The 27,176-nt window shown below is 50.9% G+C and overlaps 1 protein-coding gene across 1 annotated transcript in view; it reads right to left on the bottom strand.

Moving 5' to 3' along the window:
• Positions 1 to 27,176, bottom strand: part of LOC113245188 (ATP-binding cassette sub-family A member 17-like) — a 76,374-nt gene that overhangs the window by 33,077 nt on the left and 16,121 nt on the right. Inside the window, exons 5-16 of the mRNA XM_048225098.2 lie at positions 26,767 to 26,929; positions 25,148 to 25,407; positions 24,353 to 24,469; positions 23,315 to 23,432; positions 15,920 to 16,093; positions 10,636 to 10,808; positions 9,610 to 9,753; positions 8,499 to 8,628; positions 6,909 to 7,063; positions 5,823 to 5,978; positions 5,460 to 5,670; positions 3,956 to 4,106 (exon numbers count right to left, since the gene is read on the bottom strand). Coding sequence (XP_048081055.2) covers positions 3,956 to 4,106; positions 5,460 to 5,670; positions 5,823 to 5,978; positions 6,909 to 7,063; positions 8,499 to 8,628; positions 9,610 to 9,753; positions 10,636 to 10,808; positions 15,920 to 16,093; positions 23,315 to 23,432; positions 24,353 to 24,469; positions 25,148 to 25,407; positions 26,767 to 26,929 — 1,952 coding nt within the window. The remainder of the gene's footprint in view (positions 1 to 3,955; positions 4,107 to 5,459; positions 5,671 to 5,822; positions 5,979 to 6,908; positions 7,064 to 8,498; positions 8,629 to 9,609; positions 9,754 to 10,635; positions 10,809 to 15,919; positions 16,094 to 23,314; positions 23,433 to 24,352; positions 24,470 to 25,147; positions 25,408 to 26,766; positions 26,930 to 27,176) is intronic.

Here is a 27,176-nt window from a genome sequence, read left to right as displayed (position 1 = left end):
AAGGTGCCTTTAAATAAGCTGTTCGCACGCCGGACGCCCCGGAGAGGCCGCACCAGGTGCGGGACGGTGGGTAAGGGTGTGGGAGGCGCCCTGAGTCCCGACTCTGCCACTTGCGGGTTGTGTGACTAGGGCTAGATCTTCCCTGTCCCCAGCTCTCCTCATCGGTGTGATAGACACTACCTCACGCACCGGGGGAGCTGCACGTGAGGACGCGCGGCGGAGTAGCCGGCCCGTGCTGTGTGCTCGGTGGTCCCATCTTCAGTGCTCAGTACCTTGCTCTTCAGTCTCCCATGACTGAAATCATGCTCATCGATGGCGGCTGTCTTGCAACAAGGTTTACGTGTTGTAAAATGCCTTGTTCGCATCCCAACCAAGAGGTAGACCTTCCCATCACCCTGCAAAGTGCTCTCCCGCCCCTTTCAGATGATTCCTCTCCTGCCCATTGATTGACATTTGGACGGAAGTGATGGGGGTTGGGTCAGAGGAAGCCTGCAGGCTCTGGGTGGCTTCTCCAGGACTCCTGAGCCACCATTGAAGCCGCCATGACCTACAGGACTTGGTAGACGCTCTGATCAATGGTTCCGGCTGGGCCCAGCCTTCCCGAAATCCCACCGAGGCCCCAGGCCTGGGGGCCAAGCCGTCTTGGCGCCTGGAACCCCCAGGTAAGTCCACTCGGTGGCTCTTATTTTACTACAGACTTTGTGTTTCTGTCCACGCTCCAGATGTTGGTAACAGAGGCACACCGCCCTTCCAGTGAGTGGGGTGCTGCTCCCGTCTCTATTTTTTGAAAGATTGGGGTGATTTATTTCCTCAGCGACTGATAGGGCCTGGAATTTTCTTTTCGGTGACATTTGCCATTGCAAATTCGATTTCATCAATAGATGTGTGATTAAATTCGGATTCTTCTCTTTCACTTTGTGTCAGTCTGAGTAGGTTGTGTTTTTCAAGGAATCAGTCCATTTCATCTACAGTGTCCAGTTTGTGGTATTTTCTCACGGCTGTTGTAACCCTGTGCTCAGTGTGTATGGTGGTCTTCTCATTCCAGATGCTGGTTCTTGGATTTCTTCTTTTTTTCTTTGATGGCTTTGACAGGGGCTTATCACTCTTATTAATATTTGTAATAAACAATATCTGGCTATTTTAGTCTTCTCGATACTTTTTGTTTCTTTTTCCATCATTTGCTCTCTTCACATTTATTATTTCTTTTCTACTCGGTACTGTGCACTTCACTTTCTCTCTGCTTTTTCTCCCTCCCTCAGCTGGAAACGCAGGTCGTTGGTTTTAAGCTTTCTTCTTCCCTAACGTAAGTGTTTCAAAGCTGTGTGTTTCCCTCCAGGCACCGCTTTGGCAGCATCTGAACATTTCGGATCTGTCGTGTTTTCATCACCGTCCAATTCAGAACCGTTTCTAATTCCTCTTTGACCCATAAGCTGTTCAGAAGTGTAGTGTTGAATTTCCAAATATTTGTGGATTTTCTAAGTATCTTTGTGTAATCAAGTGCTAATTTAACTCGAGGAGCCTGGCTCACGGCTGAGAGCCTGTGGGCGATGCCGGCAAGATGGCAGCGTGGGAAGGACCGGGGATCTGCCTCCCCGCTGACGTAGCGTCCGCGCTGGCAGAGCCGGAGGTGCCTGGCGCTGGAAGTTGTAGTCAGAGTCATTAGGCAAGAAAAAGAAGTAAAAGGCATCCAAATTGAAGAGGAAGAAGTAAAACCATCTGCTTGCAGATGACATGATCTTATGTGTAGAAAACTCTAAAGACGCTACAAGGAAGCTATGAGAACTACTAAGTGAACTGCACAAAGTAGCAGGGTTTAAAGTCAACCCACAGAAATCGGGTGCATTTCTAAGTACAATGAGCAAATCTGAGAAGGAAATTACAAAAACTACCCCACTTAGCATCACATCGAACAACAAAATACTTAGGGATTAACTTAATCAAGGAAACGAAAGACTTGTAGAATGACAACTATCAGACATTGCCAAAGGAAAGTAAAGAAGATGGAAATACATGGAAACACATCCCATATTCATGGACTGCAAGACGTAATATTGTTCAAATGTCGCTGCCAGCTGGAGTGTTCCACAGGGTCAGTACAGGCCCTACCAAAAGGGCAAGGACTTTTTTTTTTTTTTTTTTTTTGCAGAAAGAGAAAAGCCCATCCTAAAATTCATATGGAATCTCAAGGGACCCTTAAAAAGCAAAACAATCTTGCAAAAGAACAAAACTAGAGAATCACACAGAAATCACACAAAAGCTTCAAAACATGGGATCTGGCAGTGATTTCTTGGATGTGACACCAAAGGCACAGTAACAAAAGAAAAAATAAACAAGTTGGACTTCATTAAATTTAAAAATTTTGCGCATCAGGAAACACCATCATTGGAGTAAAAAGACAATCCACCAAATGGGAGAAAATACTTGCAAATCCTGTGTCTGATAAAGGACTAATACCCATAATGTAGAGAGAAGTCCTACAACTTCAGAACAGTAGAAAACAGCTTGCTTCCAAAATGGGTGAAGGACTTGAGGGGCACCTGGCTGTCTCAGTCAGAGGAGCGTGCAAAACTTGATCTCAGGGTCCTGAGTTCGAGCCCCACGTTGGGGGTGGAGATGACTTAATGATGACTTCATAAATAAAAGTACTTTAAAAAATGGGCAATGGACATTGCTCCAAAGAAGACATACGAATGGCCAAGAGGCACATGGAAAGAAGCTCAACATCACTCGTCATTAGGGAGACGCAAAACAGACCAGCAGTGAGGTACCACCTCACACCCATTAGGCTGGTTATTAAGGAAAAAAACAAAACAGAAAACAACAGGTATTGGTGAGCTGTGGAGAAACTGGACTTCTTGTGTGCTGTGGGAGAGACTGCAAAACGGTACAGCCTCTGCGGAAAACAGTGTGGTAGTTCTTCAAACAACTTAAAAATAAAATTGCCGTAGGACACAGCACTTCTGCTTCTGCGTAAATATACCCCAAAGAATCAAAAGCAGAGCCTGGAAGGGCTACTTGTACACCATGTTCATAGCGGCACTATTCATCGTAGCTCAAGTGGGCCACACCCCAAGGATCCATTGACGGGGAAAGGATAAACACCACGTGTGTGCAGGAGGGAGGGAGACGTGGGATATTATTCAGCCTTAAAAAGGAAGGAAATTCTGCAATGTGCCACAGCACTGAACCTCGAGAACATTGTGCTAAGAGGTCTAACCCAATCGCGAAAGGACAAATGCTGCAGGATGGCGCTAATACGAGGTGCTGAGAGCAGCCCAACTCATGGAGACAGAACATACAGGAGTGGGTGCCAGGGCCTCGGGGAGGGTGGTGGGGAGTTAGTGTGCCCCCGGAAGGGACCCAGTAGAGAGAGAGACTGGTGGTGTGGATGAGCGGGGTGAGTCAAGCAGGTGGGTTTCTGAGAAGTCAGGATGGAAAGACCTGCAGCTGGGGCCAAAGGGTGAGCCTCCAGCAGAAAGAGGCCGCGTCGCTGGCTGTAAGGATGGAAGGAAGGAAGAAACTTGTGTTGGGAGTGAAGTTGACTTCCCATCTGGTGGCTCTCATCTTCCTAGCAAAGTATGAGCTCAGATTCCTGCTTGAGAGCAACACGAGGGAGAGAAGGTGGTGGGGAGTGCCGGGAGCCACTCTGAAGTCTGAAATGATTAAAGAAAATCAGGTCAGACATTCATCTCAGTTCCGCCACCCAATAAAGGGTTTCTGACTTTAACGTGAAGGCCAGTGGGAGCCATCGAGGTTTTAAAGGAGGGAGGTGACACCATCAGAGCCCCGTATTTTGGAGTTGTTCTGCCTGGAGTGTGCTGTTTTTCCAGGAGATGCCAAAGGCCTGGGGGTCCAGACCCTAGCCAAATAGACAGCTCTTGCTGAGGAGAGGGGCAGAGAGCCGGCTCTGAGCTCTGTCAGACCAACAGCCACTCCCATCCTCTGGGGTCCGTACCTGTGTATGCTCTTTTTAGGAAGAATAAATGTTAATTCTTCTCCAATGTTGGACTGCAAAATTGCGTTAGGTATGTGGTGATAAATCAGATGAGAAATCTTCTCTGTGCTGCAGTGAGGTTTCTTCACTAAAGTCATGTAATATCCAGCACCTGAAACAACATTTCAAAGACTTTTTCTGTAGCTCAGAATGGGTAGCTCTGTGGGAAAGTGGAGCTGGGGGGCCCTGTGGGGTCAGAAGGGAACCCCAAGGAGTTGGCCTCTGAAGGTCCGTGTTCTCGAGGGCTCACACAGACTTTCATTAAAAGGGCGTGAGGCAGACAATAAGAGAAATAGGGAAGATCTATGGGTTATCAGTGACATGTGCTGAGGAGAAAGATAAACATGGGAGGGGATATGGGGGTCGGGGGTGTGTGATTATAACAGGGTCACTGAGGCCTAAGTGTGCCCAGGCGCTGGCTGAGGAGGGAGTGGGTGTGGCCCGAGGGGCAGGAGCTGAGCCGGGGAGTGGAAGAGCATTGGGAAATGCCCCTGGGTGACGGGACCAGGCCAAGCAAGGCCCCGTGGGCCAGTCCTAGGACTCTGGCTTTTACTTTTGGTGGGAGGGGAGGTCACTGAGGGGCTGAGCAGAAGAGTGACACAGCCATTCAGACAGCTGGGCAGAGGCTGGGGGTGAGTTAGCCGGCAAGTGCAACAGTCCAGGAGGCGATGGACGCCTGGCCAGGGTGCTAGCTGGGCGTGGAGGCTGGGGAGAAGGGAAGGCCCCCAGGGTTTGCGGACCATTGGGATTTGGGCTCTGAGAGACAGAGGGGTCAGGGAGCCTCCAAGGTTTTGGCCAAGCCACTTGAAGAAAGGAGCTGTCTGTGCTGGGGATGGTGGGTGTGGTGGCAGAGAGCGGGCAGAGGGGCCCCCGGTCTGCCTAGGGTTTGGACAAGTCCCACAGAGCGGGTCAGTATCCACGCGGGTACAGAGTAGGCTCCGGGTACACGCACGCTCCTCTGGAGTTCAGGAAGGGGCCCAGGCTGGAGAGACACACATTTTCCAGCACAGGAGACCGGATGAGGTCACCCAGTACACAGGCAGAGAATGGAGTGAAGTCATGGAGACATGTCCGCTCCATGAGCAGCGGAGACCCAGGAGGGCATGGGGTCTGGGAGAACAAGGGGAGCCACCGTGGAAACAACCCACACCCGTATAGGCGCTCCGCACACACTGCTCACTCCTTGAGGAACACGGTCTGTGAGTGTCCGTTCTCTAGGTCGGAAGGGGAAGGCTAAAGAAGGTTAAAGCTCCTGGCCACATGGATGAAGAGGCTCTAAACTGGCAGAGTGGAGCTCAGACCTTGATCTCCTGACTCCAGGTCTCAGGCTGTGCTCCTCGCTCCCTCCTCCTGTTGTGGCCCCTCTCCTGGCCTCAGGGGCCCTCGCGGAAGCGAACCGCCCCCAGACCAGGGACGGGGTCCTGTGGGGAAGGGAAGCAGGCCCGCCAGCGCCGGGGCCACTCACCATACTTTTGCTTGAGGAACAGCGAGGACCCGCAGCACTGCAGCTCCCCCTTGGCCATGATGGCCACGCGGTCCCCCAGCAGGTCAGCCTCGTCCATGAAGTGTGTGGTCAGCAGCACGGTGCGGTCGCTCTTGTGCTGCTGCAGGAGGTCCCAGATGGCCCTCCTGGAGATGGCGTCCATGCCCGAGGTGGGCTCGTCCAGTATCAGCACCTACAGGCAGAGCAGTGGCCGCTGGGGGTGGCAAAGCCATGTCGCGGGCCCAGGCTGGCTGTGCGGGAGGCCCCTGCTCTGCAGGCGTCCAGGGCCACAGCCAGCCCGTGCCGCGTGCCCCGGCCCCGCCCCGGGGCCTCCCACCCGCCTACCTTGGAGCCCGCTATGAGGGCGATGCCGATGGAGAGCTTACGCTTCATGCCCCCGCTCAGGAACCGGCTCAGGGAGTCCTGCTTGTCCTCCAGACTGAGGACGTGCAGCATCCGCTGGACTTCCTCGGGGCACTTCTGGCAGGACAAGCCCTTCAGCTGCAACAGTGGGGACAGAGAGGTCCGGTAGGGGCTCCTGCTGGGAGGCTGGCCCGTCCAGTCCACAAGGAGCCTGGCCTCGGTGTCATCCTCTTCCCTCCGTGAGCTGCACCTGGTGCCCTGACGTCCCTCCCTTCCTCCCCGGTACAGGCCCACCTGTCCAGCCAGCATTTTGCTAGTATATCGGTAACCTCGACACAAGAAAATTACTACCTCCAGGGAAAGGGATGGACAAAAGGGTTCTGCATTTTGACCCATGTAAACGTATGTCTTATTAATACTCAGTACGGCATATTAAAGGATCCTACATCATGAGCAAGTGGGAATTATCCCCGGGACGCAGAGGAGGTTCAACTGATGGAAAACCCGTGCAAGTGCTGCATAACGAAGCGTCTGGCTGGCCTCTGTCCCATTACTGGGAAGGGCCTCTAAATCCCTGGCGTGACGGGGTGTCCTTGTTATTCCCATAGTACCCTGGGGCCACACCTGAGTTCATGCTAACGTGTTGACTCAGGACCTGCTGGGGGGTGGAGGAGATATGCAGAGGCTGCAGCTTGAGTTCAGTCCCGTGGCCCATGAGTCGACCGTCCAGGGCTGTGTGATGAACCCCCAAGAAAACCGGACACTTGCAGGTTAAGTGAGCGACCGTGTTCACAGCCACATCCCAGCAGGGTGAAGCGTCCGGAGGACATGGAAGCCTCGCATTTGGGACTCTCCCAGACCTCACCCTACATGTCTCTTCTTTTCACTGGTCCTGATTTGTACCCTTTATGGTCACATTATAACCTGTCCCCTGCCTCCCCTCCTGAATGTTTACGGAATAGTGTCTGGAAGAGGTTTCAAGGCCTTCTGAGGTTGGGTCAGGGAGCTGCAGGCTGACCCTCCCTAAGAACGGATGCAGGAGAAACAGCCTGCCACCCACAGACGCACCTGAGCATAGAAGGAAAGATGCTCTTTGACGGTGAAGTTCTCGAACAAGATATCGTGCTGGGGGCACCAGCCCAGGCCCCTTCGGATCTGAGCCATGTCACGAGAAATTTCATATCCGTTGACATAGGCCCATCCACCTGAAGGAGGAAGAAGACCTAGGAGCAAATGCAAGACATACGCTAAGGTCATCTTCAGCAGAGCACGCCACAGCGGGAGGCTTACGGACGCCCTGCGTCCATGGGCAGACTGCCGCATCCTTGTCACGGTCAGTCACGCCCACGGACTGTGTGTTCCCTGACGGTGAATGAGGTTGTGTGCGGGAGGCAGAGACAGGGGACGTCCTTTCTGCCTCTGAGGAGGGCCTGTCTGGCTAGGGGAACAAAGCAAATTACACTGAGAAGCGGTAAGCAAGACTATGGAAATGGGGCTCAGGAGAACCGTGTGTGGGGCATCTAAGTGTTCTGACTTGAGACCCGTGACTGATTCCCCTTTGATTCCCGGGAAGCCCCCCAGGAATGCACAGAACTGCACCCAGCGCCGGGCACCTGTGGGAATGTGTGGGGCTTCACGGCCCACCCATCAGTGTCCTCTCGCTCTTTGTTCTCATCTTCGTCATTCACATCTATTTGCAACAAGGCTAAAAGAAGAAAGTATAGCAAAGCACACAAAGAGTGTAGGTCCCAGCAGTTAACACTGTTAACTATTATGACCACTGCTGACACGGTTCGGCATAACTTTGTGGGGTTTTTTTTTTCTAAGATTTTTATTTATTTGACAGAGAGAGCACAAGCGGGGGCTGCAGCAGAAGGAGAGAAAGAAGCAGGCTCCCCACTGAGCAGGGAGCCCGGTGGAGGACTCGATCCCAGGACCCTAAGATCATGACCAGAGCCGAAGGTAGACGCTTCACCGACTGAGCCACCCAGGCGCCCCTCCTTCGTGTATTCTTTTATGCGCATGCTGACTCATGTGTTAATGTTTTTAGCAAAAATGGGAAAATATGAATTCTGGTTTTTTAACTGGCTTTTTCACAAAAGGTATATTGAGGCCATTTCTCCACTTGCACAAAATCTGTATAATTTGGGAAGGAAGATTTTATTGTTATGAATACACGCTGCTTATTTATTCAACCCACGCTAATTGGTTAGTAGGTGGTTTGCCGTTTTTTAGAAGTACGAACATGTGATATGACTTCGCCTTCTTTCCCACGTATCTCCTTACTCTAAATCAACATAAGGATTTTGGGGGCGCCTGGTTTTGGCTCAGGTCGTGATGTTGGGGGTCATGGGATCGAGCCCTGTGGCGGGCTCCTCGCTCAGCGGGGAGTCTGAGAGAGTCTCTCTCCAGAGACATGCAGAGCCGTGAGCACAGCTCCTCGATAGTGTGTGAGGTCTCATTCCACAGACTGGAAGAGCCAAAGATTCCGTCTTCCTGGTACAGGGGCACATGAACAAACAGACACTCTACAGATGGCAAAAAAGCAAACAGCAACTGCTTCATGCTCAACGTCAGTGAGACCTAAGGAGGGGGATGGAGGCTCACCCGGGCTGTGTTGAAGGCTCTCTCCTGAGGGGGCTGGCCCCGCGCAGGTACCTGTGAGCATGTAGCACGTGGTGGTTTTGCCGGCTCCGTTGTGTCCCAGGAGGACGGTGATCTGCCCCTGGTACAGATTCATGGTCAGTCGTTTGACTGCGATGTGTTTATTCTTTCCCGTGTGATACACCTGTGGAGAATTCAGCGTGTGACCGACTCGGTGACGGGCATGTGGCGTTCCTGAAGAATTTACGACCCACACCAAGTTCCCCGCGAAAGTCAGTCCGTCGGTGGGAATGCAAGTGGAAGTCTGGAAGGGAGCCCCTCTCTCAGGGTTTACTGCCTGGGGCTGCTGAGGAGCCTGACGGGGGTGCAGGCCAGGGCTTGAGGACGCAGGGCTCAGAGCGTGGCAGGGAGTCTTCTCCCTGCTTCCAGAGCCACACCTGGCCCTGCGTGAGGTGGCCAAGCCCCTGAGAAATCATGCCAGAGCCACATGTCTACAGACAGCCTGGTATGTGAACAGAAAGGAGATCCCTGGAAGCCACAAGCGTGCCTGGCTGCTTCCGCTACCGCAGCCTGTGAAGGAGCTGGAACCGTCAGCCGCGTCGTGAGTCCCCTGGGCTAGGATGTGACACCCCCCAGCCCCCAGCCCCCACAGGCAGAGGAAGGTGGCACGAAGTGCGACAAGGACACCGCCTCTCTGAAGGTGCTGAAGGAGAAGATGCTACTCGGAGGACGTGCCAGGGCACAGGGCTGGCCTCCTGTCCTGGGAGCACCTAGTCACGCGGGCTCCGCGTGCAGGAAGGGCTCAGCGAATGCTGGTGACAGACAGACACTCCCTGTCTGGAAGCCAATCCTGAACGCCGGGGCAACGAGGGCTTGGGTGTGTAAACTGTGGGGATCGACGGCAGCTGCCCAATGGCTGAGTGCCAGGGTGTCCCCCCGCAACGGTGTTGGCACGGTGGGGGGTCTGTTTCAGGAGACATCATCCCGACCCCCACCTCCTGCACTGAACTGCCTGACTTTATGTCGGATTCCTATTTGCAGGGTACGTCACAGGAAGACACTAAACCTCCCTCAGGGAAGGTATCTCGTAACCACCGTCAGAGTAAAACAGAAGACTCCGTACACTAGTCGGTAAAATCTCGGAAGGAGACTCGTGAGCTGATACCTTGTAGAGATGTTGGATTTCAATCCCTTTCGCCAAATTGGTGGGCTCCTCCTGAATGAACTTGCTTTTCGGACCTTTGTCGGGATCCCCCACGTCCAGCACTGACCGTGTGAGGGGCATAGACCGTCCGCACCAGTGGGACGGCTAGACAGAAAGTCAACTGACATTAATGTGTTCGGGTGAATCGACTGTCGTCTTTGGAAAGATAAATATTTTGGTGAATTAAATTCTCCACACTCCCCACCCCCAACCCCCACGTTGCCTGGTATCGAACATGTAATGGTGCCTGGAGAAGTCAGGCAGCTTGCTCATGGACTCACTACCAGTAAGCTGCTTTTGGCCTATAACTCAGGGTCCCAAGGTCAGAGTGAGCGACCGTCCTGCTGGATGTGCTGTCCCTGGGCTGCCGGCGAGCTGGGGAAGCCGGCAGGTTGGCAGACAGCCTCCCTGGCTGAGCCTGGAGAAATCCTGGGGTGGACATTCCTGGAAGGGCCAGTGGGCAGCCACGTGGAGCCCCAAGTCCGTGCCTGTGCCCCTCAGACAGGGTCACCCCCTTCAAAGACCATGGGACGGGGCCGCTGGCATCCGCAGGTGACTCCACTTGTAAGGAGACCGCGCCTCTGAGAACTTGTTGGGGTCGCCAAGGAAGGCTGCACCCTACCAGCACCCCAGAGGTCTCAGAGAGCGTCAGGGCCACGCCCACAGCCCGGAGGGGAAACGGTGGTGTCCCGTGCAGACTCACGGGGTCTGACATTGGAGTGGACACAGCAGGACATTGCAGACAGGCTTGTGGGCACTCTGCATGGGGCCCTAGCCAAGGACGAGTCAGAGACACTGAGACTCGTTCATCGTGCTCCCTTGGCGATCACAGCTGAAGGTTTGGGGTAAATCCCGGTTAGAGAACCCGGCTTAGATTTCCTGGGGTCTGAGATTTCCATCAAGACACCGAGGAGACGGGTGAGGCTCCTGGGGCGGGGGCTGTAAAAGGTCTAAGGTGGTCTATAGGACAGCAGTGCCAGTACTCACCAGAACAAAGAAGTACCAAGGCTTGGGTACACCATACTCCCCGGGGAGGACAGCCTCCACGTACCAGGCCACCACACTGTACAAGACGGAGTCCAGGAGCAGCAGCAGCAGCACCTGGGAGAAGTTAAACTCCCCACTCACGCTGCCAATATTCTCCCACTGCATGCCTGTACCTGAGCCAAAGGAAGGACGGCGTCAGCACACGCAAGGCAGAGCTCCCCCCCGAACGGCTGGCGACCAGGACACTGACAAGACCGGACAACTGGGGACTGGGGCATCGAGGGACGAACGCAAGGCACAGGGAAGGGGAACTCGAGAGTCGTGAGATTCTCCCATGAGACAAGGCATTTTCGGGACCTGCCAAAAGGCCCTAGTGTTTTCACGGGCACCAAGAAGGAGGAGTCTGGTCACCAAGACCCTTCTCCACGCTTCTGCCTTCTCTCTCACTCTGCCCCACCCTCTTGATGGGCTAATTCTCATTGGAAGGGAGGTCAGCACAGGCGCCTCCTTACCCTACAAGCTCGCGTTCTCACTCCCCCTGTGTGGGTTACGTGCCCATCCTGCAAGTGAGCGTCCGTGCCACCTGTGATCCCAGGGGTTCCCGCTCCGCGCTCTGTATCTGCTCACGTATTGTTCATTCACCGTCTGCCCCAGGGCCTCATGCGCACCTACTCCAGGAATACAGGAAGGCACGGAGGCGGGGCTTGGGACCAGTTCCAGGACGCGTAGGGAGGTAAGCAAGCTGTGTGATGCCAAGTGTCCAGTCTGAGTGCCAGTTGACTAAGCTTCTCATTTCAAGCATCCAAGACACTGAGCGGCTGTTGCCACCTGGCAGGCTCACGGTGGCGGAAACCAGCAACACGGCAGCACACACACGGGCTCCATCGCTGCTCCTCAAACTTGAATGTGCTGGCTGAGCGCCCGGGGATTTTGTTCCTATTAGGTGTGTGGGGGGAGTGGATGCTGTTGTGGGGGGACAGGGGCTGGGAGACCCACGGGGATCCCCTTCCCATGACAGGTGTCTACGTGCCAGCCCAGAACATCGCCGTATCAGATCTCGCACCAACTCAGGACGGGTGCAAGGCTGCGGGGAATGCAGGGCACACTTGGTCCCCAAGTGTCAGGTCCATCTCAGTGCAGATCTGCAGGGCCCGGATGGCAGACACATGATTGCCGGTTAACTTTAGGTATTTACTGAGAATGCCTGTACCAAAGAATACATGAAATGGAGCTTTAACAGGCAATCCAAGGGAAATATCGCATGACCTGCCTTTGCCACGCCGGGGTCAGTCGCCCAGAAACACCCAGAGTGTGTGCCCCGTCCCCACCCCGCCCCTGGCCCCAGGCAGCATCTGCCTGGGTTTTGCCTCTTACCCAAGCTGACAGTCTCTCTGTAACTGGTCTCCCCATACCATGCACATTTCGTGCGACTACTGCCGCTCTGAATTAAAATCTACCGTCTTGCCAGCTCTTATTTGTTCCAAACTTTTCTTTCTTTTTCTCCTCCTTTTCTCGAATTCATGGAGAATGTTTTCATGATTCCATTGTATTTCCACTGTTGATTTATTATTTATACCTCTAAAAATTTTTTTCAGTGTTGTCGTAGGGTTTACATCATTCATCTCTAACCAGAGTATGTCATCAAACGATGTCATGGCTGCTCACATGTCGCGTGAGGACCGTTCTCGGCATCTCCCCAGTACTTGCCCGCACATCTCACTTCTGCGTGAACTCTAAATGCTATAAGCTCCTCCCACTTTTGCTTTAAAACTCAGTCCTCTTTCAGAGCAAAAACCCAAAAACAAAACAAAACCCCCCAAAAAGCAAAGTATTTTCCATTTCTGGTACTCTTAATTGCCTGTGTAGAGGGAAGCATTCTTTCCACCTGAAGATCTCAGCATTTCTTGTCATGTCTCCTCCCCATCAAGTCTGCTTCTGTTTCTTTCAGACAGTCTATCTCTTGCCGAGTTTCCACCCCCTGGCAGGGTTCTCCCCGAGCGCGTAACCCGTGTCCCTGCATGGTCTCCCAGCTTGCACACGCTCGTCGCCTCCGGGATACGCTTTCCGCCCAGTGCCTACTCAGGTCTTCCCTCCCTTGAGCTTTACCACAAATTCTAACATTTAATTGATGTGTATGAATTCTGGACGCAAGCCTTTTGTGGGCTCGGTGTGTCTCCCTCGGCAGCTCCCCTTCATTCTGTCTGGGGCTTCTCAACGTCAGATGCCTCCGTCTTCGTGGTCGGTTCTTTTTTGCGTCTTGCTTAACGAGAAATCTTTCCCCCTCGGAGGACTGGGGTGTACTCTTCTCTATCATCTCCGACAGCTTTAGAGAGTTTCGACGCTGGAACTGATTTTGTGCACTGTGAATTGGGGTCCGATTTCCACCTCCCCAGAACGTTCTCCAGGTGCGCCAGCTCCGTTTCCCGACCCCGCTGCTCTGTAGCATCACCTCGGGCCTTCGACTGTGCCTGTGGCCTTTCTTTTCTGTTCTGTCAGTCTTTTCGTCAATCTTGATGACTCTTGCTTTACCGTAGATCGTCATAGCCAGTAAAACAGTTCTCACCATCTTGTTCCTCAAGGGGTTTTTGCCATTCTTGGTCCTCTCTACATGCCTTTACATTTGAGAACCGGCTCATCAAGGTCCGTCATTGGTTGGGGTAGAGGTGAGCTGTCCCTTCCTCCCACAGTCTACCTAGTCCTGTTTGGGAGCACGGGAGGAGTCTGGCGGGCTGGCCCTGACCCCATCGGTTCCATAGAGATTGTCCTGAGCCAGCTGTTCCCGTCCTGCTCCCTGACTTCTCAGCCTCCCCGCAGTGGAGGCAGGCACAGGACCGAAGTCCTCTCTCCTTTCCGCCGCTTTTGGACTCAGCCAATCTTTGCTTATTCCTTTCTGTCTCTATTAAGTTTGAAAGTTACACAGTGCTTCTAGCCTTCTGGTTGGCTCAGTACTGAATTACCGCATCTGCTTCGCGTGGCCCAGTCTAAAGTTCATTACCTTTCCCCTCCTTCCAGAAAGTATTTATGCCCTTTGGGTTCTGACATTACCCCCTCAAGAACCCCTCTTATGTATTTTAATTCACCTGTTAAAAAAAAGAAAACCCCAAGACATCTCTATTAGTATTATTTTACACACCCAGCGTGTGAACCAGTAGCTTCAGGCTCCCGTTGAAAAGCAGTTTGTCTTTCTGTTCCTCAGGCTGCTTGTAAGATTTTCCTCTTGCCATCTGCCGTGCTCACTCTTACGCTGATGTGTCCAGGGTAGATTTCTTCTTCTTACTCTTGTCTGGGATTTGCTGGGCCTCCTGAAATCCAGTCTGGGGACAGATCTGGGCTCCGTCTCTTCAGAAGTATTTCTTCTGCCCCCTTGTCTCTTTTCCTGCTGGACGTCTGCTTAAACGGGGGTAAGCCCTCCTCACTCTTCTCAACTCTCTCGCGCATTTTAACATCTTTCTGGTCCTCTTTGCTGCTTCCCGCATGGTTCCTTCTGACCTACTTCCAGGCCATAACCCTCCCTCGGCTTCGAAGCCACGGTTAACCCCTCCAATACATTCAAACAATGCCTTTACTCAAAAAACACATGCTGAGCACTATTGTCTTATAATCTGTGCTTTGGTAATTCCAAAATGTGAGGACTTTGTGACTGTTTCTGTGGGCTGTCATCCATGGCAGGTTATGTCCTTATGTTTTTAATTGCTTTTTACTGTGTTGCATTTTGCCCTTGAGAACCCGTCTGTGAGGATTTGCCATGACGGGGATGAAAAGGCTTCTGCCGGGCACCCGAGTGGGGGCCCTGTCGTCCCAGGACAACCCGAAATCACGTTCCTGCTCGAGGGTCCCTGGACAGACCTCGCAGGGTGACCCCGGGCTGCAGCTCTGCCGGAGACCCAGCCTCTGACAGGTTGTCGGGGGCGATTTTCCCCTTGGGTTTTCTTCCATAATGCGGTCAGCACCACAGCACCTTCCGCAAGGCCGTCTCGTTTATGAGGGGCTGGGATACGGATGCGGGGATAGATGCCCCTGCTCCCCTTCAAGAAAGCCGGCACTTCAGTTGCTGGCCGGGGCCGTGGTTGAGGGTCAGCCTGGTCACGCCCTTTCTTGGGGGGGGGGTCCACACCCAGTGACAGCAGGAGGCAGAGGCGTGAAGGCCCGGCCACGCCAGCCCAGCGCTTGGGTGGGCCGCTTTAACCCGTAACTCCCAAGTGAGAACTGCTCTGTAGCCCTAGTCTTGTTTCAGTCTCTCCCTGAGAGAATCTCTGCGGGGGAGCGAACCCAGGCTCTTCTGCTCTCAACAGAGAGGTTCCATAAAGGTCCCCTATTCACTCCCTAACATGTGAGGAATCAGAAATACCTTTTTAATTCCGCTTTCCCCCCATGCTTATTTGTGAAGTGTGGTCTCATCAATGCTCTAAGGAAAACCACGCGCCTGCAGTAAATTCTGGCCAGCTTCACACCCTTTATTATATCTTAAACACCCTTAACCCTTGAGACCGTCCCAATTTAACAAAGAAGATAATTGGTAGATGGTGCCTCTGACCAGGTCATTGGAAATTATCCCAGTTGCAGTACGAGGACACACAGACTAGATCCAACTTATAACTCCCATCCTGTCGTCTGCCGCTAAACCAAGCCGTAGCATCTAGAACCAGAACTATGGTGATAAAAGCCAACACTGAGCCGTGAAGACACTTGCTACAGTGTCCACAGCCGGCCGTCTTAGTGCCGCTGAGACGGGGGCGGTTTCATCCAGAAAGCCTACGGAGCCCAGCAGGCCCTCGGTTTTGATGTGTTAGCCCCTATCTTCTGCGGTAACCGTTGGCATTCTGAGGAATTCTTCCAACTCCGGAACGTAAGGCAAACGAGCACGTGGGGGTGCGGCTCCAAATGAGGAACTTGTGAGGAAAGTAGACCACCGCCGCTGGCAAGGCCCCCAGGCCAACCCCAAGCCTGTGCGCCTGGAACACGGCGTATGTGAATGGCCCTCTGTTATCTGTAAAGTGCTAAACGTGTTCACTGAATCCAGCTGTGAACCTGTCTTTTCTATGTAACTACATAGGCTTATAATTTCCTAAATCGTTACTATGCTTTAGTTTTGCTCCCAAACCACACCGGGAGCTGTGTGGTGTGAACCGTGTCCTACGACCCACCGCAGCTGCCGGGGTACCGCAAACACCCCCAAGCTGAAGGAAGCTGCAGCGAGGGCCGCCTGGAAACGCAGGTCAGCCTGGCCCGTCCCCCGCGGTGGCGGAGCTTCAGGGCCGCTTCCCTGGGGAAATGGGGGACTCACCTTTTATCTCAAATGCGGAGATTAATCGGACCCCCAGTGCCATGGCGACGTTGGAGAGCAGACAGAAGGCCACCTTTTGGAAGTGGGTCCTCTGGGAGTAGCTGAACGTGAGGTACAGGTACGGGAGGTAAGTGAAGAAGAAGATGATGCCTCCGGCGGCAGTTGCTACGTGGGCTGCAGGAGGACACGGCAGGGGGCCCCGTCAGCCACGCACGAGGTGACACAAGCCCCGTCCCGCCACGGCCGGGGTGGGGAGCAGGGATGTCTGCGGGTGCCTCGGCATCTCAGAAGGGAAGCAGGCTTTTACAGAGCGTTGCACTTTCACTATCGAAAGACTAAGGGCCTCTGGGCACTTCACGGTGTGAATGGGTCTGTTAGGGCGCAGATCTCTAACCGCTGCAGACAGACTGACAGCGCCTCCTACGGTCTAAACCCTCCCCTTCGCAGACGGTGGCACGTGTTGTAGCCCCAAGGCCGGCAAGTTACCTACAGCCTCTTACTGAGCCTTCACGTCCTCCCTGTTTACAGACGAGGAAACTGAGGCTTAGCCACAGTAAATACGTTTGTCCAGTGTCGTGGAGCGAGTAAAGTAAGGTGAAGGACTCAGGGTTTTCCAGGCCGTGAGCATGGTGGCTCCGGACTGGGAGATGAGGCCAGTCCGACTGCAGGCTGGGAGACAAGCTCAGGTGCAATGCAGACGTTCCACTTCCTGGAAGTCGAGAGAGTAGGAGCTGGGGTCGTGAGGACTGCATCCACAAAGGAAAGAGCCCCGTTGAGGCATCAGGCATACCCGCCCCGAACCTGGCTATATGACCCATGGCTAACCTTGGATCCAGTATTACTTCTCTGAGTTTCAGGTTCCTCGTTTGTAACAGGCGTGGAGAATTGCTAATGTTTACTAAGCTCTTGCTAGATACCAAATACTGTTCTCAGCACTTTACATGTAATATCCCATTTAATCCTCATAACGAAGTTATCGATACTGTGATTTTCTCGTTTGCAAGAAGGGGAAACAGATGCACAGTCAGTCTGTGGCCTTGCTCGAGGTCAGGGTCCACGCGAGCAGCCCTGTGAGGCTGGAGCAGGAGCTGTCGGCCTCAGTGAGGAGGGGAGAGACGCTGCTGTCCATTGCAGGGTCGGGAAGAGGTTTCAAAGTGCTGTGTCAGAGAGGCGTGGGACAAACTGACACAGGAACGTGGGTGGGTTGCAAGGTGGTGGCCGGGGGCTCTCACTGAGAATCAGAGACCAGTCCACCCAGGGGGAGAGTTTTTCTGCAGCCACGTTCCACGGGTCAGGTGTAGGTGCAGGGTAGGCGGGGGGGCTTGGTGGGACCAGGGCTGAGGATTTGCGATGCAAGTTCAATGGACAGCTGATGCGTGTAAGTTAAAGGAGTCAAAGCAGTGATGGGCGGTGGGCTCTGAGCGGGCTGAGGAAGCCGGCGAGGCACACAATGGGGTGACGGACAGTGAAAGAGCGTTAGGGCCAATGGAGCAGGCGTCTCGATGGGGGTCAAAGAATTACTGGGGGAGGCGGGTGCAAGAGGGAAGGAGCTAAACAGAGAGACGTGGGGTCAAGAGAGAGGTGTCTGGGGCTGAGATTCTGGTCATTACAGTCGTTGGCAAGGCCGAGGTTTAGAGGATGAAGTGCTCCAGCGAACGCGGGAGGGAACAGGGAGCAGCAGAGGCTTTAGCAAGAAGCAGTGTGTGGTTTAGTCAGATGACACCCTCCTCCTCAAAGGGGCTGAGTGCTTTGAGCAGGGAGGGAAGAGGCGTGATCTGGAGGCGGCAGCAGGGAGCGAGGATGCGCCTTCCCACCTGCAGCCGCGTGGTGGGATGGGTGTCCTGGGTGGCAGCCCCGGCACCCCTCAGGGATCACCAGTGAGCCATTTCCTGGGGCACCGTTATAAATCACGGATTTTTGCATCATCAAGGATTTTTACATTTTAAGTGTTTCAACTCATTGCGAGCGCTATTCTCCATGATGTTCACGCCCCATCTTCGGTGAATGGCAGCATCTTCAGGTTGGCTCTTCCATCCTCTAGACATCATCTCCATCGGTCTTTGAGAGTCCCCTTGCTGTGGTACACAATGTCTAGAGCTCATACCCCAGACCTCGAATCAGCTGTTCCCCCACAGAGCCCTGGTTCCAGCTCTCTCTATTTCTTTTTTAAGACTTTATTTTGGGGGCGCCTTGGTGGCTCAGTCGGTGAAGCGTCTGCCGTCGGCTCAGGTCATAATCCCAGGGTCCTGGGATCGAGTCCTGCATCGGGCTCCTTGCTCAGTGGGGAGCCTGCTTCTCCCTCTGCCTGCGGCTCCCCCTGCTTGTGCTCTCTCTCCCTCTGACCAATAAATAAATAAAATCTTCTAAAAAAGCCAAAAGTATATAATAATTCACCTCTTAAACTTATATAATAATACCACTTCCCTTCAATAGCATAGTCTCTGCTCGCATACATCTCTGTCCCTCCCCCTTGAAGCTGTCGTTGGGACAGATTATATCTTCATATGTCAGGTACTCGTTATCACAGATTTATGAATATTTTCATGCATTTGCCTTATAAATCATATAGGAAACAGAAGACTTACAAACCAAAAGTACAAAAATACTGGCTTAAGTTACCTTTGTCATCTGTATTTCTTCTTATGGCTTCGAGTTACTGGGAGGCTGGTGGCTTTTCATTTCTGCCCAAAGAACTCCCTTTAGCCTTTCTTATAGGGTCAGTCTATTGGTAATAAATGCTGTCCGCTTCTGTTTATCTGAAAATGTCTCAATTTCATCTTCATTCTTAAGGGAAATAGTTTTGCCAGATAGAGAATTCTTGGTTGAATTTTTTTCCCTTCCTTGAAGATTTAAAATGTCATCGCAGTATCTTCTGGAGTCCATAGTTTCTGAAGAGAAATCAGCTATTAATCTTACGGAGGATCACTTGTACCTGAGGAGCTCTTCTCATTGCTTTCAATATGCTTTTTTTTTTTTTGCTTTGGGTTTTGACAATTTGAATGATACTTCATGTGGATCTCTTTCAGTTTATCCTGCTTGGAGTTCACTGAGATTCTTGGGTTTGTAGATTCAAGCTTTTCATAAAATTTGGGGCATTTTCAGTAATTATTTCTTTAAATATTTCTTTCTGCCTTTTTTCTGTCTCTTTTCTTATTCTGGGAGTCCAGTGATGTGTATGTTAGTATGCTGGGTGGTGTCCCACAGGTCCCTCAGGTCCGTCCCAACAAAGAAAATCCCAAGACCATATGGCTTCACTGGCGAATTCTACCAAACATATAAAGAAGAATGAACATCAATCCCTCTCAAAGTCTAGACCAGTAAAGACCAATGGAATATAATAGCCCAGAAACAAACCCTCACATCATGATCAGTTGATTTTCAACAGTGGTGCTGAGACTGTCCACTGGGGGAAGAAAGAGTTTTTCAACAAACGGTGCTGGGAAAACTAGACATCTACATGCAGAAGAATGAAGGTGGACCCTGACCTTAGACCATACACAAAAACTAACTCAAAACGGATCAATGTTCTAAACATAAAGCTATAAAACTTTTAGAAGAAAACTTGGAGAAAATCTACATAACCTTGGGTTTGGCACTGGTTTCTTAGTATAAGGCTGAAAGCACAGGCAACAAAAGAAAAGAAAGATAAGTTGTACTTTAACAAAATTAAAAACTTCTGTGCATCAAAAGACACCATCAAGAAAGTAAAAAGACAACCCATAGAAGGGGCGAGAATATTTGCAAATCATATCTGATGAAGGGTTAATATCAAAATACATCAATAACTCCTACAACTTAGCATTAACAAAACAAATGATGCAAGTGAAAAATGTGCAAAAATTTTGAACAGATATTTCTAAAAAAAAAAAATTGGAACCCTCATGTACTGCACTCTGGAAATGTAAAATGTTGCAGCTTCTGTAGAAAACATTTTGCTAGTTCCTCAAAAAGTTAAACAGAATCACCATGTGATCCAGCGTTTATACTCCTAGGTGTATGCCCAAAGGAACTGAAAGCAGACTCAAACAGACACTTGGTACGTGAATGTTCACAGCAGCATTATTCACAGTAGCCAAAGGTGGAAACAACCCTGTGTCCATCAACAGGTGAATGATAACCAAATGTGGTCTATCCATGTGATGGAGTATTATTCAGCCGTCTAAGGAATGAAGTGAGGTAGGAGTCCCAAGTGGCTAGTGTCCCAGCACCATTCCTTAAAGAAACTATACTTTCCCCATTAAGTGGTCTTGGCACCCTTGTCAAAATCAATTGGCTATTAGATCTGTGGACTTCTTTCTAGACTCTAAGTTCTATCCCATCAGTCTCAATATGTATCCTCTGCCAGTACCACACTTTTTTGATCCCTGTTGCTTTGTAGTGAGTTTGAAATCAGGAAGTGTGTCTCCTCCAACTTTGTTCTTCTTTTTCAAAATTGTTTTGGCTCTTTGAGGCCCCTTGCAATTCCATATGGATTTTAGGATTAGCTTGCCCATTTCTGAAAAGAAGGCATCTGGGATTTTAATAGGATTTCAGTTGAATCTATGGATCAGTCTGGGGGACTATGACCATCTCAGCAATACTAAGTCTTCTAATCCATGAACATGGGATGTCTTTCCATTGCATTAAGTTGTCTTTGACTTCTTTCAACGAGTCTTTTATATCTCTGGTCGGATTTATTCTTGGGTATTTTATTTTGGAGTGTATGTTAAATGGAATTATTTTCTTGATTTCCTTTTTGGAATGTTCACTGATAGTGTAGAGAAACACAACTGATTTTTGCATGTTGATCTCTAGCCTGCAAACTTGCTGAATTCATGTAATTGCTCTGAAAGTTCCTATTGTAGATTCTTCAGAATTTTCTATATATAAGATCATGTCATGTTTGAATAGAGAGAATTTTGCTTCTTCCTCTCCAGTTGCATGTCTTTTATTTCTTTTTCATTCTTGGTTGCTCTGCCTAGAACTTCCAGTACAATGTTGAATAGCAGAGGGGAAAGTGGTCATTCTTATCTTTTTCCTGATCTTAGAGGGAACATTTTTAGTTGTTCACCATTGAATATGATGTTAGCTGTGGGGTTTTTGTAAATGCTCACTATTGGTCGAGATACTTCCTTTATACTCCAGTTCGTTAAAAGTTTTTATCATGATGGGGTGCCTGGGTGGCTCAGTCGTTAAGTGTCTGCCTTCGGCTCAGGGCGTGATCCTGGTGTTCTGGGATCGAGCCCCACATCAGGCTCCTCCGCTGGGAGCCTGCTTCCTCCTCCCCCACTCCCCCTGCTAATGTTCCCTCTCTCACTGGATCTCTCTCTCTGTCAAGTAAATAAATAAAATCTTAAAAAAAAAACAAAACAAAAAAGAAAAGTACTGGATTTTGTCACATGCTTTTTCAGTATCAATTGAGACAAATAAAAGTGAATAAAATTGTGTTTATTTTTTCCTTCATTCAATCCAAGTGGTCTATTACACTTATTGTTTTTCATATGTTGAATTGTTCTTGTATTCTTATAAATCCCACTTGGCATGGTGTATAATCATTTAAATATGCTTTTGGATTTAGCTTGCTAGTATTTTGTTGAGGATTTTTACATCTCTATTCATAAGGAATACTGGTCTGTGGTTTTATTGGTCTGATGTCTTTTTCAGTTTGAGTATCAAGGTAATGCTGGCCTGTAGAATGAGTTTGGAATATTTGTGTTTTTATTTTTTAGTTGTAAGTTTTCTTTTATTTATTTTGGATACAAGTCTCTTATGATATATATTACTTGCAGATGTTTTCTCCCAGTCTGTGGGTTGTCACTTTCTTGATGGTATCCTTTGAAGCACAAAAGTTGTTAATATTGATTTAGTCCAATTTATCAATCCTCTTTTTTATGACTTATGCTTTTGGTATCATGTTTAAGAAAATACCATCTAACCCAAGATCACAAAGATTTATGCCTGTATTTTCTTTTAATGTTTTGTAGTTTTAGCTCTTACATTTAGGTTTATAATCCACTTTGAGTTCATTTTTATATATGACGTGACGTAGAGGCCCAGCTTCACTCCTGTGTACGTAGATATCCAGCTATTCCAGCACCCTTTGTTGAAAAGACTATTTCTTTTTTTTTTTTTTTGAAGATTTTATTTATTTATTCGACAGAGAGAGAGACAGCCAGCGAGAGAGGGAACACAAGCAGGGGGAGTGGGAGAGGAAGAAGCAGGCTCCCAGCGGAGGAGCCTGATGTGGGGCTCGATCCCATAAAGCCAGGATCACGCCCTGAGCTGAAGGCAGACGCTTAACAACTGAGCCACCCAGGCGCCCCATGAAAAGACTATTTCTTACCTGTTGAATTGTCTTGGCCCCTTCATCAAAAATCAATTGATCATAAACTCTGAAGTTGTGTTGGGACTCTTGCCCGCTATATGCTTTCCACTCTAGTCTTCTGACCTCACGGGTTTTGTCTTTTCTTTCCAGCCCTCTGCTTATTTCTTGTGCTTCACCCCAAGTTCAATTTTTTTGGGTTTCAGCCTTCAACACCATGTTACCCTTAGCTTTTTCAAGCATCCTTTGATACTCATGCTCCAAGGTCCCCACATAATTCTCTTACTTGGCCCCCCCACCCCCGCCGTGCTTGCCCGTGAGCTATTGAGGGATAGTGGGGAACTCGGTATAGAGTTTGAATCATAGATGGTGTCGAGGCCCAGTCAACCTCCCAAACAACCCACTCCCACCTTGGCAGAGTCAGTATTTTCCAGGGCCCACCTATTAGAACATTAGAATATGGTAGTTAACGTAAAATATTCACAAATGTAAGGAGTAAACCACCTGGCTTCATTTATTAGCATATTTTGGTTTTCCCCCAAGTTCTTTTAAGCCCTCTTTTTGTTTGTCAGCAACTGCTGGACCCGCCCTCCATGAATGTTTTTACCTGTACCTCTGCATTTGAATCAGGAGTAAATTCTCCTGCACTCTGACTTTGACCCCATTTCCTGTTACTTTTGTCCCTAGTAGTTCCTTGATTCTACCAATAATTTCAGAGGTAACACCCGTCCTGGGACCAAAGTCCCAGGAATTCCAGTCTTACTGCGGTGTCTCAGAAGCCACCCTACCTTTGTGCCCAAGTTCACAGTCAAGACTCCGAAAACTGTCTGCACAGACACCTTACCCCTCATTTCCTTCCAAGTTGGGACTTAACCACTTGCATCCATTTGAAACGACATTTAGAAGCCAAACGAAGCAGAAAAACATACATACATGGAGATGGTTCCCTAAGCCTTTGCTGGCGAATGGAAAGTAACCGCAGAGGTGAAAACTGGGCTTTGGAGGAATAATTCACGCCGTAGGTGACTTGAATAGTGCTGCCGGAAACAGAAGTCATGAACGCCCTCCCTGACAGAAACCGTACCAGGACTCACCTCTTTGGAAGAACGTGCTGATCATGAACGCAAAGAAAATCGTGGCAGCGGCAAAACACAGTAGAAAAACGAATATCAAGCGAGGGTCGCTGTTCCTGAACACCGCCACCCCGGTCACCTGCGGGGCAGCCAGAGACACACGTCGTTTGTGCACGGAGAGAATGAGCAGAAGGCATGAAATGCCCATTAACAAGGCAGAAATTTTTAAAAAACCCACAAGATGATGCTGATTAAGCAACAGAAACAGATCTGTTTTAAGGCAGACTTTGACCCAGTGTCCACAACCATTTACAAACGATGCTCTGTCCACGTACCTTCTTTCAAAGAAAGCCTAAGTCCAAATTCAGTTTTTGACTCAGTGTGAATCTTTTTTGCTTTAATGAGAGATATTATCCTATTTGTCACTGTCACTATTACAGATGACTGTAGTATTCCTTTCGATAGCTTACGTCTCCTCCTTTTAATGCTTTCTGGCCATTTTCTTTGTTTTAAGTATTTTGCTGCATGGTCTGGGTTTTCTTGCCTTCCATTATCCAAAGTGCCGCAACTTTGGTTATTTAGAAGGTAAATTTTCATATATCCACATGGTGGATTATAATTTAGTCATTAAATGAAAGTTAGCAAGCTGGAACACCAAATTTCAACAACAGCATAGAACGAAAACTTAACAAGGTAGCATGAGCCTGAGAGAACATCCTCATCTCTTACAATAACTGTTTTCAACTATCTGCAGAGTGTAAAATCTGCAATGTTTTAAAGTTTATGAAATACATCTCTTGGAATTCCACTTTCCTAATGAAATTAACCATGCCCGTGTCCAGCCTTGCAGACCCGGGATCGGAGGGAGGGCGAGGCTGTCCCGGATCGTGCAGGTTCCACGTGCCTCACCCCCACGAAGTTTCAGTAAGTACCACCACGCATCCACTGAGGTCTTCCAGGTGCTCATTGCTGGCTGTGCTCTTGCCGGCTGCCAGATCTCAGCACCACCACCCAGCCCTCTGCACAGCTGAGCACATCCCGAGGGCCTGAGACAGGTACCTGTGTGCAGAAGAGGATGGTCATGAAAGAGACGACGATGAGGGCGGAGATGAAGAACACGATGAACCAGGAGGCCCAGTGTTGCCAGTTGTCCACTCCCATCATGCACATATACTCCTAGGGAAAGCAGAAGAGCCAGCTGTCCCACCGCATTCAGGGGAGACGCCCGCTGCAGCCTCGCAGGCCGCCTCCGTCAAAGCACGCTGTGCACGCGAGAACACGGCACAAAACACTGGTGGGTGAGGCCGAGCAAGGTGCAGGGAGCCGCCGGCAGGCTATTTCAAGACACAGTCATAAGGATCAGTCAAAGGAGAAGAAAATGAAAGAGTAAGAAGGTAGATGGTCTACAAAGAACAAAAGGGGAGAGAAGTCACAGGAGAGAGCGGGCGGCCCCGGAGCACAGAAGGCAGAGAAACTTGCGCGGTCAGCCTTGTGTTCGGCCGGGGCTCCCTGGAGAGCGCTCCCGTCTGCAGCAACAAGAGATGGAGCTACTCCTGGGGGGTCATTCCCCTCCTGTGCATCTCTCAGGGAGTCACTCCACAAGCATCTCCTGATCAGCCACCACGGGCAAGCCCAAAGCAAGGACTCACGTCGTAACAACAGACGGGGTCTCCTGAGTGGCAGGCAGGTCAGATGATGAAAGAAATCCACCTTCCAACTCACCTTGGAGGGCCCTCTGATGCCTCGGCAGCCTCTCCCCTGCCTTGGCCTCATTCCCTGTCTGGTCATTTTCCATCAGTGCTCCCGCACATCCCGGTGCCAGGAAAGGCGTGCGTCCCATGCCGGTGGGGTTACCTTCAGCTTCTTCTCTTTCTCCAGGGCAACGGAATTGATGATGATGAGCTCGATGCAGATGAAGCTGAGCATGAGCAGAAGAGGGAACTCGTTCTGAAGGATCAGCAGGAACATGTCCTGGATGTGGGCTCCGTGCGGGAACCTCTTCACGAGCACGGTGAGGTCCTCAAACAGCTGGGCCGTTGCATTGTGGGCGTGGTGCTGCATGATGGCCTTGTCCAGCGCGTGCTGGAGGGCCAGGAAGCCTTCCTTGCTGTATCCTGCATGAGAACACAGCAGACACCAGGCGTCAGAGACCCAGGAAGACTGACACGGCAGAACACCTAATGGGTCAGATGGGCCGTGGCTAGCGATTTGTAAAGACACACCGACAGTAGGGCAGGCTCCCTAGAGTCCACCTGCTGCCATGGCGAAGAAGGAGCAGAGTCACCATGGGCCCCCTGGGGCCGTGATGGCATCTTTTATCAGAGAACAGGGCAAAGGTGCCCTGAGCAGACACAACAAGGGACGTCCCATACAACACTCTTGCGTGGTGGGGCCGCATCCCCTCCGCTAGGTGCTTGGGCTCCAGGGAGAGGGTGCCCACTTGGCACTTCTAATCATCCAGGACATACGAGATGGTTAAATTCAAAGCACGTGGGAGACACAGCCCCCCTCACCGACTGTGACCTGTCTGTGAGCTGTCACCACAGTGACCCAAGGGTTATGGGCATCAGAATTTGCTGCCAAGCCTCAAAAACAATCTTGACTATAACTAGCCCTTGTTCTGACATAGTGTAGTTGTGGACTAAGGTCGTCTTTTGGGAAAAATAGGTTGAAGGGCAAAGACACGGGGTCTCGGGGTCTTGTAAGAGATAACGGTCCCGCCTCCAAGCATGGGTTCCTGGCCCTCCTTGTGGGCAGAGCCAGGGAGGGGGGTGCAACAGTGAAGGGGCGGTGACCAAGGTCTCCCGATGGCCCAGCCCGACGCGGACCCCCAGATCTGTGAGGATGAACATGGGAGGAACACATTGTCGACAATAAAATCCCAGGAGCTGTCATGTGGTCTTGACTGCCTGTAGGAGAGTTTCCTCTGCAGAGCAGCTGGTACCCTTTCTAGAATCTCACAAAACCGTGAGTCCTCAGATTTCCATCCTGCTCACTGGCCTTGCAGGCCCAAGGCCCCATGTCAGCTGTGTGCTCATCCCACAGTGAGGTGCAACTTGTCAGCTCAGTTTCCTACCAGCAGCTCGTTCCCTGCAGGGGGGGGTCCCCTGAACCCCTGACAAAGACGGAGCCCCAAACTCTACAGTAATGTGGGGAGCGTGTGTCCTTCCAGAGAGGACGAGCGGGTGTCCATGCTTCCCCGCGGCTGCTCCCCCAGCCTGCAGGAAGCTAAAGCAAACGTTAGTACACACAGAAGCATAAGAAGGGACGCACCATCCTTGTTCCTGTAAAATGCTTCCATCCTTCCTTCAAGCAGTTCAGTACAAATCAAACACTTAACTGCCGCTTTAACTTCCTCTAGAGCGAAAGTATTTTAACCAGGGACACATTTCTAAACGTGACTCCCTCAACCTCTTCTGAAATGTTTGGGACCAGGAGGCCGCGCACAGGGTCACACACACGGGCTTCCTCACCAGGGAGTCCCCCATCGAAATGTCCAAAGGCCCGGGGCACTTGGCTCGGGTTGGGAGGATAGAGGAGGGATGTGCCCCAGCCTTCCAGGTTGTCGTAATATGATGTCACCTTCGAGATTAAGGAGTTCCTCTGAATGCAGCTCAGACGCAGGCGGTACTTGATCTGGGGAGGATAAAGGGAGGACAACCGTGGTCACAACCTGATGCTCAGAGAGGACCCAGGACAGAGCAGACCTGTGCCTGAGGCCAGCTGGGACATCCCGTCCAGGGTGCACACGGTGGTCTGCTGCCACCATCCCCAGAGAGCCCCTTGAGGAAGGCAGCACCGCAGCCCTGTCCAGCGCGGGCTCCGGGGCCAGGCCACCCGCACACAAACCCCAGGCCTCCCACCAAGCGGCCACGGCAGTTCA

Source organism: Ursus arctos, unplaced genomic scaffold (assembly GCF_023065955.2).
Source record: "Ursus arctos isolate Adak ecotype North America unplaced genomic scaffold, UrsArc2.0 scaffold_2, whole genome shotgun sequence".
NCBI lineage: Eukaryota > Metazoa > Chordata > Mammalia > Carnivora > Ursidae > Ursus > Ursus arctos.
The sequence above is the reverse complement of the archived record's forward strand: the minus strand, read 5'-3'. Positions and strand labels throughout refer to the sequence as shown.